At 41.8% G+C, this 15,222-nt stretch overlaps 1 protein-coding gene across 1 annotated transcript in view; it reads left to right on the forward strand.

Moving 5' to 3' along the window:
• Positions 1–15,222, forward strand: part of glra3 (glycine receptor, alpha 3) — a 47,143-nt gene that overhangs the window by 21,390 nt on the left and 10,531 nt on the right. The window contains exons 5-6 of the mRNA XM_041934425.1: positions 3,752–3,975; positions 6,546–6,628. Of these exons, the coding sequence (XP_041790359.1) occupies positions 3,752–3,975; positions 6,546–6,628 (307 nt within the window). The remainder of the gene's footprint in view (positions 1–3,751; positions 3,976–6,545; positions 6,629–15,222) is intronic.

The raw sequence follows: 15,222 nt of genomic DNA on the forward strand, positions 1-15,222 counted from the left end.
TTTAAATTCACTCCAACCTGTTTTGCTTTTCAGAGTAACGACTTATACATCTATATCTATGGAGTATGCATTGTAGTGGCGTGAAGCACAAATGCCTCAAATAAAACCATAATAAAACCACCACCATTTATAATGCAGATAGTTTAATGACACAGTTTTCCTTCCTTGTTCCATCATCATTGAAAGAGAGGAGAAAAATAGAGAGGAGGAGAGATTCAGAGTTAATTTTTGAATGTCCAGTGTCACAGATACAGCACACACACACACACACACACACACACACACACACAGGGCTTAAGGCCAGGTTGGTTCACTCTGGTCTGTACATGTTATCTATGTTAAACAGATTTACCACTGTTAGGCTGTTAGATTACTGTTTTTTTCATTTGTTCACTCAATCTCTCGATCCCTCTTAATCCTTTCTCTATCTGTGTGCGAGCAGTGTTTCGTTTTTCTGACTACACACGGAGACATAATAATGCCACAGGTTTGTTCTCACAGACAGCACAAGTTAAAAGCTCTACTAGAACAATTTCAATGTTCTGATGTTAACGACATGCTTGCATCCTCGTTGGTTGTGATGGTTCTTTAAAGCTGCATTCATTTTTTGGTTGCTTTGAGCCACTTTGGGGGAGTGAAATTAGCTGTAAATACAACTCTGATATAATTAAATCTTATAAAGTCAATAAGGTTTACAATATCAGCAGGCACAGTGTAAAACAGGCATTCATTGTGGAGTCAGATTTTTTGGACCAAAAGGAATTCAGTCTCAACCAACTCAGTTAGAAATGTGTGTTTCTGTGATGCTCTGCTATGTTCACCCGCTCATCACTAGCTGTTTCTGTGTGCTGTTTGGTGTTGGGCAGGCAGTGTTGTGGATTTGTCTGTACTTCTTCTATTAGTGGCAGTGGAGCAAAATTATGTCACTGAGAGTGGAGTTTGTGGGTTATAAAACCAAAGTAAAGAACTACAAGGGAATAGAAAGATCGGTAGAGCTAAGGGAAACTCCAATGATAACTCTCTGTGGGCTTGTCCCTCACATTACACATTCAGTGACACAGTCATTTGATCCATTGTTAATATAAAGATATTCATGCAGTTTCATAATGGATATGGACAAAGACACATTCAAAGCACAGCTTCAAGATAGAAATGCATTTCAATATGTTACTGTTAATGAGTGAAATTACTAGTAATATCCACCAGTATCTTAGTGATGAAGGTAATGGACATTTTCCTAGCACAATACACTTCTCAACACAAACGAACACACACAGGGGGGCGCGGGATTTTTTTGGTCATTCTGGTTTATACATGCGATTCATGTTGATGCATTACTCACTCTCCTTCATCTTAATGTCTTCAAAACCAAGCTGTAAGTCCCTTAGACTTTCATTTACTACCCTTTAAATACACTCTTTTCTAATTTTCATGTTTTTTTTCGGCAGATTTGACAACATAGTTGAAAAATTGGACATTATATGCAGTTGGGGCATAAGAGTTGTCTTCCATTGGCAGAACAGTTGCCAGTAGAGAGGGGATTCTGTGTTGAATTCTTGGTGCTCAGTCACTGTGATAATATAGATACCAGAAATTACTAATAACTGAAAAGCTGAGATGTAGGCCACTTTAACCAGCCAACATAAGTCACATCTGTAGGTATGGATGTTCAGGACAACCCCAGGCAGGCCGTGAATCACTCTACTGTGAAGTTCTAATAAGGTTTGTGCATCAGTGAACACTGACACCCTAATGAATCTGCTCCATGTTTCTCAGCAACAATAAAAAATACGTGTTTGGTCTCTAAAGAGCTGGGCAACCTATGGTGTAAAAGGTAAAAAATAAATGAGTCTATAAACACAGACACACATACGCTCTCTCTCTCTCCCTTACACACACACACAATTTATATATATACTATATATAGACACAGCTCATGTAGGCCTAAAGCATCAGCATCAGCAACATCCTTACTTATTGTCCTACCTAGATCAGACTAACCCGTGATTCATTTTATTAGCCACATCTGTGTTCACTGTGCGATGACTCTGGCTCTGCTGAAAGCGCAGTGAAGAGGAAGAGGAGTGATGTCACTTCCAGTTAGTGAGCATAGTGACCAGAGATGCTCGCTGCCTTTTGCAGTGCATTCTGGGAATTTTCTAGGAACCTGAACTTGCAGTGCAATGGAGTAATACTGGCATCAGGACACCCAGTTCACTGTATGGACTAGTTTGAGACACCCTGCGTTCCCCCCAGATACTTATGATTTAATTACCATGGACTATTTAAATCAAAAAATAAACAGATGACCCAAATTTTCCCCTAAGCTTTTTCTGCTCCACATAAAGGAACCTGGGACCATGAATGATAACATTCCTGAGCTATTCATTGCCATCCCCCTCCCCCACCTAAGCCACGTTTATCTCCTCTTATTGTTTTTAATTCCCACATAGATAACCCTCATTTAGCAGGTAACAGCAGCTAGGAGAGACATTTCTCATTCCCAGGTTGTCAAGTACCTAGTACCTAGTTAGCAAACCTAACCAAGTAGTTTTGGTGCCTAAACCTAACCAAACTGTGAGCATCTCACTTCGTTAACCATGTGTTTGAAAGGCTTTCTGGCAGAAGGATACCTTGTGCGTCTGTTTGAGACGCAGAGGGCTAAAACATTGGTATTTGATGACCTTTGAATGAGAATGGCTTGGCAGACAGTTAGATTGCCAGTGCACTTCTGTTGTTTGAACCGATGTAAAATATGGTACTATGATCAAATATGATCCCAGATGGTTTGTAAAAAAGCATTTAAGTCAGATGGAGGAGTTAGTGGTTAGCTGTGGGAAAATTATCTAGTTTAATAGTTTTGGACAAGGGATTTGTGCTTTTTGTGATTTTGAATATGTAATAATTTGGCCAGAAGTGGTTAAGAAAATAACAAAAGTCCCAAAATAGGACATTTTCTGCATCTTTCCTGTAAATATCAGGACAACTATCAAATGTCAGCATGTGAAGAAGTTACTACGCAAGTAGGCCTTGCTTCTTATTTTTTTCTTCTGTTTTTTTATGGTTTAAAGTTTATTCAACAGAGATGTTCATAAAATAGTAAAAAATAGTATTCATAATTACACCATGTCTTAATATATACTAAATTGTTTGATTAGGCCTATTGATTTCACTGTCCATTATCACTACGAATGTTATTTCTTTTTATCAACCAATAATACCTTTAAAAGTATGTGTCATACCTAGCAGAGGGTCAACCACACCTCTTCACTAAGGTTAAAGTTTCAGTCCCTTCCTTGTTTAGCGTAGATCTAAGAATTTTTCTAAATCTCTCCCAAGCTAGGACTCCTGGCTAGGAGCTCTCTGAGAGGACTCACAGAATGTGAATTTGTGCCTGATCTTTTGTAACCAACCCACTTCCACACTACTGACACTGCTCCTCTTTTAGGAACTAACTCCTCCACTGTGGAGCCAGTAGCAATGTTACTTTTGCGTTCAGTCATGCTTGTTTTTGCTGTGCATACTGGTATGACATCATTAGTCAAAAAGTGGGAATATTGCCATTACCCCAATATGATTTTTTTTTTATCATATTAAAAACTATACTGGTATTATCATGAACAGTATGATATGGCACAGCCCTAGTCGTCATCCACATCTAAAAAATAGTCAGGCTACTTCCTGTTCCTAAGAAATGTTTTTATAAATTTCTGTGTGTGTGATGTGTCCATGTTATTCTCTGTGTCTGTAGGACTACCGAGTGAATATCTTCCTCCGCCAGCAGTGGAATGATCCCAGGCTTGCCTATGCTGAATACCCAGATGACTCTCTGGACTTGGACCCCTCTATGTTAGACTCCATATGGAAACCAGATCTGTTCTTTGCGAATGAGAAGGGGGCCCATTTCCATGAAGTCACTACAGACAACAAACTGCTGAGGATATTTAAGAATGGGAATGTCCTGTACTCCATAAGGTAAGCGTGGGAGCAGGCCCGGTTTAGCTGGTGGGTGACAAGGATGGGGGGGGGTGGGGAATGGTGTTAAATACTGACTATGCTTAAGTGCACAAAATGCTCTGGTTTTTGCCCTTATTTCCCAAAAGGACAATATTCCTACAAAGTTATTTATGTGACTAGTGAAAATGAATAATCCACTAATATCCTTGTTTACATGCAGCTGTGCATATTCCAATTAACGAACACAGTCTCCTTCATAGCAATATTTGCACGTAACTAACAACCTATGATATCCAAGTCTTGCATAGTCTAAATAGGTGTGTTTCTCCTTCAGACCAGAAATGTGGGCCTTTCTTCTTTTGTGCAACCTTGCAAACTGTTGGATAGGCAATGCTCAAAGCAGATTAAACAGGCAAGACGTTGTGGTCCCCAAACTGTGGTAAAAACCCCAATTGAGACGCATATTCCAAATGTGCTATTCAGTGTACATGAATTCTCGTAAAATATGAATTACATTGTCATGTCCCACATCTTAATCGGAAAATGCTACATTTAGAATAAGGCCTAATTTGGACTAGCATTTGGAATATAATAGTACATGGCCATCATAAAATTCATTTAAAATTTGAATAGTGTCATATTCAAAACCACTGAGTGACTTCAGGTCATCTAAAACTCTGCAGCTCGGCTAAATACCACAACCAAGAGGAGAAGGCACATTACTCCAGTTTTAGCTGCTCTGCACTGACTTCCTGTAACATTCGACCTGATATGAAGGTCTTCTTCATGTAGCCCTTAATGGGCTACAACCAAGCTACATTGCTAACTCTAACACTATTTGCCTTCAAACACTGTGATCATCTGCTGCAGGTTTATTGGAGGTTTCCAGCAACAGCTGAAAAAAAATTGGGACGCAGCCTTTGGCAATTACACCTCAAAGTTTTGGAGCACACTGCCCATAGATATCAGGGAAGCAGCTTGCTGAATAAAAGAAAGCTAAAAACGCATCTCTCCTCTTTAGCCTTTAACTAGCTATGACTTCCCGATGCAGGATTGAAACTTTTGCACTTTACCTTCTACTTATACATTGCTGCACTAAAATATTGTATATTACCTGATTTCATGTGTTCTGTTTACTAATTTTTTTTACTTTATTTCATTACTACTATTCTGTAGAATTTATGTTCCATCTTATGCATTATCTTATATAAAAAAGAGTTATGTTTTGTAACCCCCACAGCAACACAACAGGGTGTTTTTTTTCTTGGGGAAGCTTCAAGCTGTGCCCACCACAGATAATACCCACAGTGGGGGTAAACCCGTGCGAAGACGTTCGGGGCTGGCTGAAATAGGCTTATTTTGGATTCAAGATTGAATATTGGTTAAGACCAATACTGAATCTGTGTCAGTTGGCAAACTGAGAGGCTCGTCCAGAGGCTTAGGCACCGATTGGTAGAATGTACACAAAAAATGCTTTCTTAGTTCTAACCTATTAAGTCTCATATTGCTGAATTGCAATTGCAATTGCAATTCTTGTATGAAGGGTGCAATACAAAGTATTATTATTGTGTATGTATGTTCATGTACATGTAAATGTAGTCGGTGTTCAAGCTGCAAGGATGAATACTTGGTGCAAACTATTTAGTCTGACGTATTTGAGTGAATACAGTCCAAAGATAAGAAAGGTTTTGTTTTGCAGCTTAGAGGTTTTATTTTGAATAAACCTTTATGCCCTTGAATTTGACCAAGCCAAGTAGCTATAAAGCCCTGTATTCATGACTCAAGGAGCAGTGCATAATGTGAACACATGGTGTTGTACTTTTTAGATTTCATGGCTAGAGCCCCCACAGTACAGCTGGAAAAATAGGATTTGGACAAACACATTATCTATGTTGTGAATGCATCAACCCAAGTACTATAGTTCTCTATGTTGGTGCGCCCTCAGGATTTGTCTTTTTATGGCGGACCTCACAGAAGAATGTATATGTTCTTTTTCATTTTTTTCACTCTCTTCTGAAATAATTTGTTGTTTCTATTTACAGTGCATGAATCAACAGCATGCATGTTTCCAATGAAAAATACAACCCAAAACAACATAAAGAAAGAGAAAAGAGAAAACTAGCCATCTAATGCTAGACTTATTTGTAATTTAGTGAGAACTGAATATACAAATAGCTTCTCACTTTGTGTGTATGTGTGTGTGTGCATATGTGTACATGTGTGGGTGGAGAACACAGAAACTGTTCTCTTAAACGGACTAAGGTTGTGATGTCGCAGGCACAGACATGGCCGTCAGACAGAGCTCATGTGGAAACATAGTGGGCGTTGCCTGCTCAGACCTGTGAGAGTTGACCAGTCAGAGCAGACTGGGCTTTTTGGGAGGGCGGCTTTAAAGCAGCAATGGACAGTAAAAAGAAGTATGAACCTGAAAAGAGTATGAACCTGAGCATAATATGGGGCCATTAATATAAGCACAGATAAAAGCATTTTGACACTGTACATGCATACAACAGTTATAAATTATTTTAAACCCTGTCACTGTCGTTGACTCACTTCTCAGTTGTTCTCTCCTCTCTCTTCACTTTCAGACTAACATTAACCTTATCATGTCCCATGGATCTAAAAAACTTTCCTATGGATGTTCAGACCTGTATCATGCAGCTGGAGAGCTGTAAGTACAGTACAAACACACACACACACACACGCACACACACACACATACACACATACACACACACTGTAGTTCTACACTCCTGTAAGATGGTACCAAGCCCATGAGGAAGTGTCTGATGGACAAGCTTGGGGAATAAATGTCCCTTCCCTTGCTGTCTTTAAGTTGTGAGCTTACTGGGGGATAGGAATTAGATGAGCGTAACATAAGTGGCTATTTAATCGGACATACTCAACTACAAATATAAAGCGATGAATAATATGACTTCATCATATTATTCATCAAATACTGGTGCTTGTATGGTGCACTGACACAGTCCATAAGGGTTCGTGATAGTCAGGCCTGTGAGCAGCACTTTGCATAATTGGTTAAAAAATAAAAGCCTCTCGCATCAGTGTCCTTACAACTCAACAACGGCAGTCACACATTGTTGATTAATAAGTTAACATCACTCAGCTCAAGCTCCCCCACTCCTGCCTCCTCCTGCTTCAGTTCATTATTCATCGTAATTGCGATAGCTTCTCCTCTTCATGTCATACATATATATTCCATACCTCACTGATGTGACTGTGTCTATACCCACAGGGACATAATTGTGCAATCTACTGAATGTTTAGCATCCTTCATAGCAGTAGTAGTAGTAGCAGTAAAGTGCAACATCTACCACCACCTGTGCAGAAAGAGCTGAATGCTGCAAAGAATAAATTGAATTACAACACAGGCCTGTCAACTTTTTGATATAGTTTGGAGTTTTGTTTAAAATTGCAGCAGCCAAATTCCAAATTTTAAAGCACCTATTATTATAAAATCCAAGTCCATAGTCATGATCAGTGATAAGTAAATTTGGCTGATCAGCATGCTTACCAACCTTCAGTCATCATAGCCTAAATCAGGAGACCAAACCAGAGTATCTGCGTATCTTCCCCCAGAAAACTGTTAATTTCAAAGACTGTACATTTTCCTGCATTGTAGGGGATTTATAGAGTCATTTTGTTGATGAATTATGGAGTTGGGAGGACAGAGGAGAAGGGGCCAAAAATGACTCTCAGCGTTAACCTGGTAGCTCACTAGGTTGACCCTGCGCCCCATAAACTAAGGCTGTGTTCTTACTGCAGCAGCCCTGGCTCGGTTGTATCTCCTTTACTGTCTGTCCTCAGCTGCACACTTAACGCCAAACAGCCCAAAAAAAAAAAAAAACTTTAAAGAAATAAGGCTGTCTGGAGGGTTGGGTTCAAGTAGATACATCTATAAACATTATATGAAAAGTAAATGAGAAAAAAACACATTGTTCATAGTGGATCCCAGTTTTAATTTGTCATAGATGTGAAACACAGAGCAAAGGGCGGGAAAACTGTACATACATGAAAGCTATTTTTTGATGTTGGAGTGGTGTGTGTACATCTTAGTCCTAAGAGGGTTAGGGTCCTTAGTCTTAGTGTGCACAGAAGGCTTATATTTTTTTTGAGGCTTCCTCTTATCTGGTATGAGATTGATTTGAGAGAGATGAGAGCATTTTGGCAACCTTAATGTTAACCAGAAATGTAAAATTAGGTTTTATTACTAGTTCCTACTTTCAGAACAATTACAAAGATGATTTTGCATAACCTAAAAACCTATTACCGGGAATCACAAGAAAGTTTCAGAGCAACAGAGACACTGGTCCCCATAACCAAAGTAAGTCACTCACACCTGCCTGCATTACAAGAGCAGGAGGAGAGACAGTGTGCTGCTGCAAGGAGAGCTGCTGACTCCTCGGAGCAGCAGGCATTGAAATTAATTATAATATAACAGACTTGTGCATAGTTCTTGCTTCCCGCAATGCTTGGACTAAGTTGCTGCTGCACGGTGCTGCTGTTGTACTGTCTTGTCTGTTCGTGTAATGTCAGTGTCCTCTTTTTGCACTGCAACGTTGTCATTTATGAATTTGTTTTTACTGCATGAGAAAATGGACGTGTGAAAGCGCGTGAAACGTGTCAGTTGTGAGTCTCACGGTCAGTGTGAGAGTTGGCAGCCGTGAGAACAGCATGAGAACAGTGGACATTGTATAAGCTCTGTAACTGCCAGTGAAGTACAAATGTGTGGATAAAGATATGCATATAATTACATATGTCATGTTATCCTTCTGTTTATTTTGCCATGTATTTCATGCTCTCTCCTTTTCATTCATCCCTACATCAAAAACATTGTAGCTTGTTTTTACTTGATGGGTTTTAATTATTGTGCTTGTATTTATCTTGTGTTATTTGTGTTTTTACCCGCTCTGTAAAGTGTCCTTGAGTGTTCTGAAAGGCGCTTCTAAATAAAATGTGTTATTATTATTATACTAAAGTACATAATATCACCTTCTCCTCGACTTCCCCCTCTTTGAAACAGGATTAAAACAGACACATGGCTGCATCTTTTTTAAGGAAACACAAAGTCATGTATAAAAATGTTGATAGAGTTATGATGACTAATTCACCCTTTGTCCAATCAGAAGCTTAGCATGGCCCTAGGGGACAGCTATCACTTGGACAGATTATTTGTCTTCATTGGTGGTTTTATTCTGCTCCAGCCTACTGGCCAGAGGCATTACCATACATAGATCTAGCTCTGTTTTTTTTTTTTTTATTTATTTATATAAGATTATTTTCATTGCTGTGTTGCTGCTGTCTTTGACGTCATGCAGAAAAAAACACAGGAGGCATAAAGACACGCACACACAGACAGACAGAGAGAGATGATGAGAGGAAATTATTCCAGTCATGACACGGCACATGTTGGAGAAAAAAAAACTGCCTTGATCCAACTCCACCTTCAATTCAATTTAAAATGACTCATTACATATACATAGATATAATGTGTAGTACTTAATTGAATTGGAGACTAACAGACATTCAGATCGTCCCTCATTATAACAGTGATATGATTTTTATGCCTGTGTGACAACCCGAAAAGATAATACCCCAAGCATTATGTTTTCATGTTGTACACTACAATAAAGCTGACTTTGACTTTGATTTTGATGCATATATATATATATATATATACACACACACACATATATACATATTTGTGTGTGTGTGTATATACATATAAAATGAAAGAGCCGTGTTGGCAGTAGTTTGGACTTGGACTGTAGGCTGAGGAAATAAGGTACACGCTTACTACACTGGAAACTGCCACACGCAGTCGAGGATTGTCATAAAGTTTAAATAGGGTAGATACAGAGGTTATCTATGCTGCTGCCATGACACTGGAAAACACAAAACCCATAAGGCTAACTCCTTTTGATGTAGCTATAGGTTATTGAGCGAGTTAGCTGCTAACATTAGCTAACTTAAGATGTGACCATAATGATAATAATAATAATAATAATGATTCCTTTGAACAGACATACTTAAGATCACTTTGGTGATGGTGTTGATGCTCTGCTGATGGTACACACACACACTTTGTTTTTGATTTTGGGACTGGAATAAACACGTATGGCTTCCTTTCATATGGTTGGGTATAGGTAGTGTCACTTTCACAGCAACATCTTTAAACCATCTTCAGAATGTGGTTTCTCTTCAACATAGACCAGGCTGCATGTAGCATACAGTAAGTCTAACGTGACAGGAGAAGTTGACCAAGAGTCTGCCAGGTACCAAGCTTGCTCAACTATTATTAGAGCACAGAGTGAAGAGGAGCGTGATTTAGGAAGGGCTAATTGTAAGATTTAAAAACATCCAGAGCCAAGCACAGAAGCTTCCTTGTGTGGGAGGCTGAGGGTATGGCCTCCTCTGTTTTTTGTTTTTTTCAACATGCGTACGTTTTTCACACTCTTTTAGCTGGACCTTAAGAGGCAAGATGAACTGAATCTTTTGTGTATGCCTGTAGGCTTGTACCAGCATGTACCAGCTGGTTTTCTCCTTTTTCCAAAAAGCCCTACAGTGCACTGACTGCACGCATTTTAATGTGGCTTCCACTCTGTTAGTCATACATTTGTTTGTGTAGTTTGTTTATTTTTCTACTCTTTCCCATTAGTAACTTTCACCAAGCATGTTTGGAAGATGGAACATAACTATTTAGCTAAATATAAGGATGTACGTGTGTTACACATGTAATAGAGAATGTTATTGGAGCATCTGCTTGATTTAGCTTTAACAAAAAAAACTGGATGGAATATCTTTTTTATTATCACGCTAAGTGTAACAGTGAGGAAGAATGGCACGCCCACACAGCATTTGCTCTCGCTCTTGCACTGCCTTTATTTCTGGCAAAGAAAAATTAACAGCACACAGTGGTCACCGACAGCACAGCTGTAGCCTTTGAAAGCTGTGTAACAGAAATGACAAAAATCATGAAATAATATGACATTACGGCCAGGAAAAAGCCGGCTGGTGCATGGCTAGCTAACTAGCATTAACTACATTTAGCCACGACAATACTCGTGAATAAAGTTAAAATATGTGCACAGAAGTGCCTCTAACTTTCACACTACATTATGGTATTGTTTATAGTCATGGTGTAGGTCACGGACAGTTGCAAAAACAATTTTAAAACATAAAACAAAGAACTAACGATCGCAACATCGCTCACATGCACCCACCTCCAGCCTGCATATATTTCCTTTTTGCCGAGTCAACGACAGTGCGCATGAGGAAACCCTATCTGTGCTGTTGCACGAGTAATCCACCAGGTGGCTCCAAAACTATGTACAAGGAAAGCAAATAAATTTTGAAGAAACTCATGATAGTTATTTTTAACTCTGTTACATCCTCCCCCACTGAATTTCGACCAAAATTTTAGATGCCCAAAATATCACAGTCACCATAATATCTCAGAAGGGAAAAAAAAACTAAACAAAACAAAACAAAAACCGACATGGTCACACAAACACTCCAACTGAAAAAGTATCCCAAAAGGGATGAAGTGAAAAGAGAGTGGCGCCAAACTCTCCACCAGCTTCTGGAAGTAGGATGCAGCCTACATCCCACACAAACCATGTCCAATACATAGAAACAGGTCCCACATACGACCCAGACTCATGCATGGTGACGTAATGACATATAAAACTTATCCAAAGAACACACTGAAATGAAACTATACCTGACAACCATTGTTTCACTGGAACGCTTGAACCACTGATTTAGAGACTTTATCAATAAGCTGACTGGCATCGCTAATAACACCTTGGTTGGACATCACATGTAGCAAACGGTTAACTGGCTTCACTATGCGGCCAACGCGAGTTCTGACCCTGTGTATGGTGCTTGAATCAGAGAGAATGGAGGGTGTTCCTGCACTGCATGCTTCATCTGAATGGACAGAACATATGGAGTTTGTGTGTGCACTCTGAGTGTCAGCTGAAGGGGCATGTGTGCAACCGTGTTCAGAGCTCATCTCTGTCTGTGACTGAGGGGGTGAACTGCCTGCATACTCCAGCCCATTATCCACACTCAGGACGACCCCAGGTGAACCAGCCACTGTATGGTTATCCACACATGAATTTGTTAGATTGCCGACCCACTCTTGAGTTCTGCTCCCAGCATCTTCCTCTCCCACAGCAAACATCAATCCATCAGTGTCAGTGACATCACCTGACTCATCCTCACAGGAGGACACAAAGGTGCGATCCGAAAACCTGTCCATATCAACAGGTAAGAAGTTAACAAGCATCAGCAGGTTACGGTGGACAACTCTCTCTCGTCCAGTCACAGGATTCCTGATCTGATATGTGTGAGTGGAGGCATTCACACTCACGACAGTGTATACTGTGGACTCCCATCTGTCCGCTGTCTTCCATTTCCCACGTTCTCGTTTGTTTGAAACCCGGACTCGATCACCTGCAGTGATAGACTTCCCTTTTTTCACTCCGGTTATAGAGTGCAGCCTGACGACTCTGCTCCCTGTCGACATGTCCTTGAGCAATGGCCATTGCCTCTTGAAGGTCCCTTGTCAGAGACACCACATAGCGGTCATAACTGCTGATCTCTGGGTCTTTCAGGATATTCTTAAAAAGTACATCAACTGGAAGACGTGGAACTCTACCATACATAAGGTAGAAAGGGGGATAGCCCGTGGTCTCATGTACAGTACAGTTATACATGAACGTTAAGAGTCTGGAGGTGTTGGGGCCAATTGTGCTTCGCATCAGGCGGGAGGGCTCGAATCATGTTACCCAGCGTTCTGTTGAAGCGCTCCACACTGCCATTGCCCATCGGATGGTACGGTGTTGTCCGGGACTTCCTCACACCAGCAACTTTCAACAATTCACTTATCAGCTGACTTTCGAAGGAGGCACCCTGATCCGGGTGGATCCTGTCAGGAAATCCGTAGATGCAGAAGTACTTGTCCCAAAGTTGCCTTGCAACCTGTTTAGCGGACTGATCTCGGCAAGGGAAGGCATGCGCCAGCCTGGTAAAATGGTCTGTAACCACAAGCACATCAACTGACTTGTTGTTAGCATCTTCTGCAGTCCAGAAATCAATACACACAATTTCTAAAGGTGCAGAGGACTTTATACTCTCCAGAGGTGCCCATCCCTCAGGATCAGCAGTCTTACTGATAACGCACCTTTGACATTGGCGGACGTAGTCTTTGACATCCCGGTCGATGTGGGGCCAGAAGAATCTCTGCCGGGCCAGACTCAAACTCCTAAACTGCCCCTGATGACCAGCACTGTCATGAATGCCTTTGAGGACTTCAGATTTGAGGGACTCAGGGACCACAAACTGGTACCTCCTCTTCCGTGAGACTTGATCCTTGGACACTCTGTACAAGATACCATTGCATGTTGTCAATTTCTCCCAATGCTTGAGATACCTGATGACCATGACAGGCTCCTTGGGTTTTTCTCTCCTGGATGGACGTTGGCCACGCTCCACAAAATACAACACCCGTGAAAGGACAGGGTCACTTAGCTGCCCATCACGTAACTCTCTCTCAGAGAACACAGGTAGTGGATCTTCGTCCTCAGGAATCAGCTATGGAAGCTGGCGAAGAACATCAACAGCTCGTGTCCTTGCACTGGACTCCCACAGACTGTGTGTCTCAAGGATCGCAGAGACCTCTTCCTTGGAGAAACACTGGTTCACGATACAGGCAGGCACATAAGACTCCTCCCCTCCGCCGCCGTCACAGTCATTTCGACTGGTGTTAGATTGTCTGAAGGAGTCAGGAGAGACAGGGACTGCTTCTACGAGGAGCTCACTGTAAGGGCATTGAAGCAACCTCTTTCCAACAACTGACTTTATAAACGGCTGGCGGCTAAGTGCATCGGCAACAATGTTCTTGGAGCCAGGGATGTACTTGATGTCAAATGCATACGACGCCAACTTCGCCACCCACCGCTGCTCGCATGCATCCAGTCGTGGTTTTGTCATGATATGCGTGAGGGGGTTATTATCTGTCCACACAGTAAAGTCATGGCCTGGGCAGTGCGTTTTATGCGTTGTGTTCCCTTGCGCTTCTGGCCAGCTAGGAGGTCAAAGAGAGGTCTCGCCATGGTGGAGTAATTGGGGACAAAATGCTGGTAATAATTCACCATTCCCAAAAATGATCTGACACGAGACTGAGACGGGGTGGCTCCATCAGGCTCCATTAGATCTGCAGTGGTCATGTTGCTGACGGCCTCGACTTTGGCAGGATCCGTAGACACACCAGACTCGTCAACGATGTGCCCAAGGAATTTCACAGACCTCCTGAGCAGCCAACACTTCTTTGGGGCCAATTTCAGGTTGTGCAGACGAAGGCGACTGAAAACCAACTCCAGCCGTTCCAGAGCTAACTCCTCAGATGATGCAAAGACCAGCAAGTCATCGAGGTAAGAGAGCAGGCTGAGAAAGTTCTGGTCGCCGAATATACAAGTCATCATCCTCATGAAGCTGGCCGGGCTGTTGCACAAGCCCTGAGGGAGACGGTTGTACTCATATAGCCCCATGGGTGTCGTGAAAGCAGAGTACTTGCGGTCCTCCTCATGCAGTGGCATGTTATAAAAACCAGACGTCAGGTCCATCGTACTGAAAAACGCATTTCCACCCAGGGCAGCTAAACAGTCAGCTTGGTGAGGCAGGGGATGAGCGTCCTTCAGTGTGCGTCTGTTCAGCCATCGGAAGTCTGTGCACACCCGCAAGTCACCATTTTTTTTCCACACGAGGACGAGGGGTGAGGCAAACTCGCTGCTGGATTTTCTGATTATTTCTTTCTCTTCCATCTCATTAAGAACCTGGCGGAGCTTTTGGTATTCAGCAGGTGGCACACGTCGGTAGGGCAGCCGGAATGGCCTCTCGTCTGTGAGGCGTATCCTATGCACAAAACCTGTAGCCTCACCACAGTCCAGATGATGGCGAGAGAAGACATCCTCATACTTAATCACAAGATCAGCCAACTTCCTTTGCCAATCTGCTGACACATCACAGGACTTGAGGTCTAGGTCCCCTAGGCCGACATGCTCTAACCTCTCCTGTACAGCATTGACATCCCCCGACAGAGTAGATGTTCCAGTGGGCTCGACAGATGTAGCCTGGTGAGAGCAGTTGAGCTCTGGAACCTCCATATCCTCCAGTGCAAGACAGGTGTGGACATCAGCGAGCTTGGCGTTCCTCCGCAGGGTAACAGGGCGGTCCGAG

Source organism: Chelmon rostratus, chromosome 3, assembly GCF_017976325.1.
Source record: "Chelmon rostratus isolate fCheRos1 chromosome 3, fCheRos1.pri, whole genome shotgun sequence".
In the NCBI taxonomy this organism is placed as follows: domain Eukaryota; kingdom Metazoa; phylum Chordata; class Actinopteri; order Chaetodontiformes; family Chaetodontidae; genus Chelmon; species Chelmon rostratus.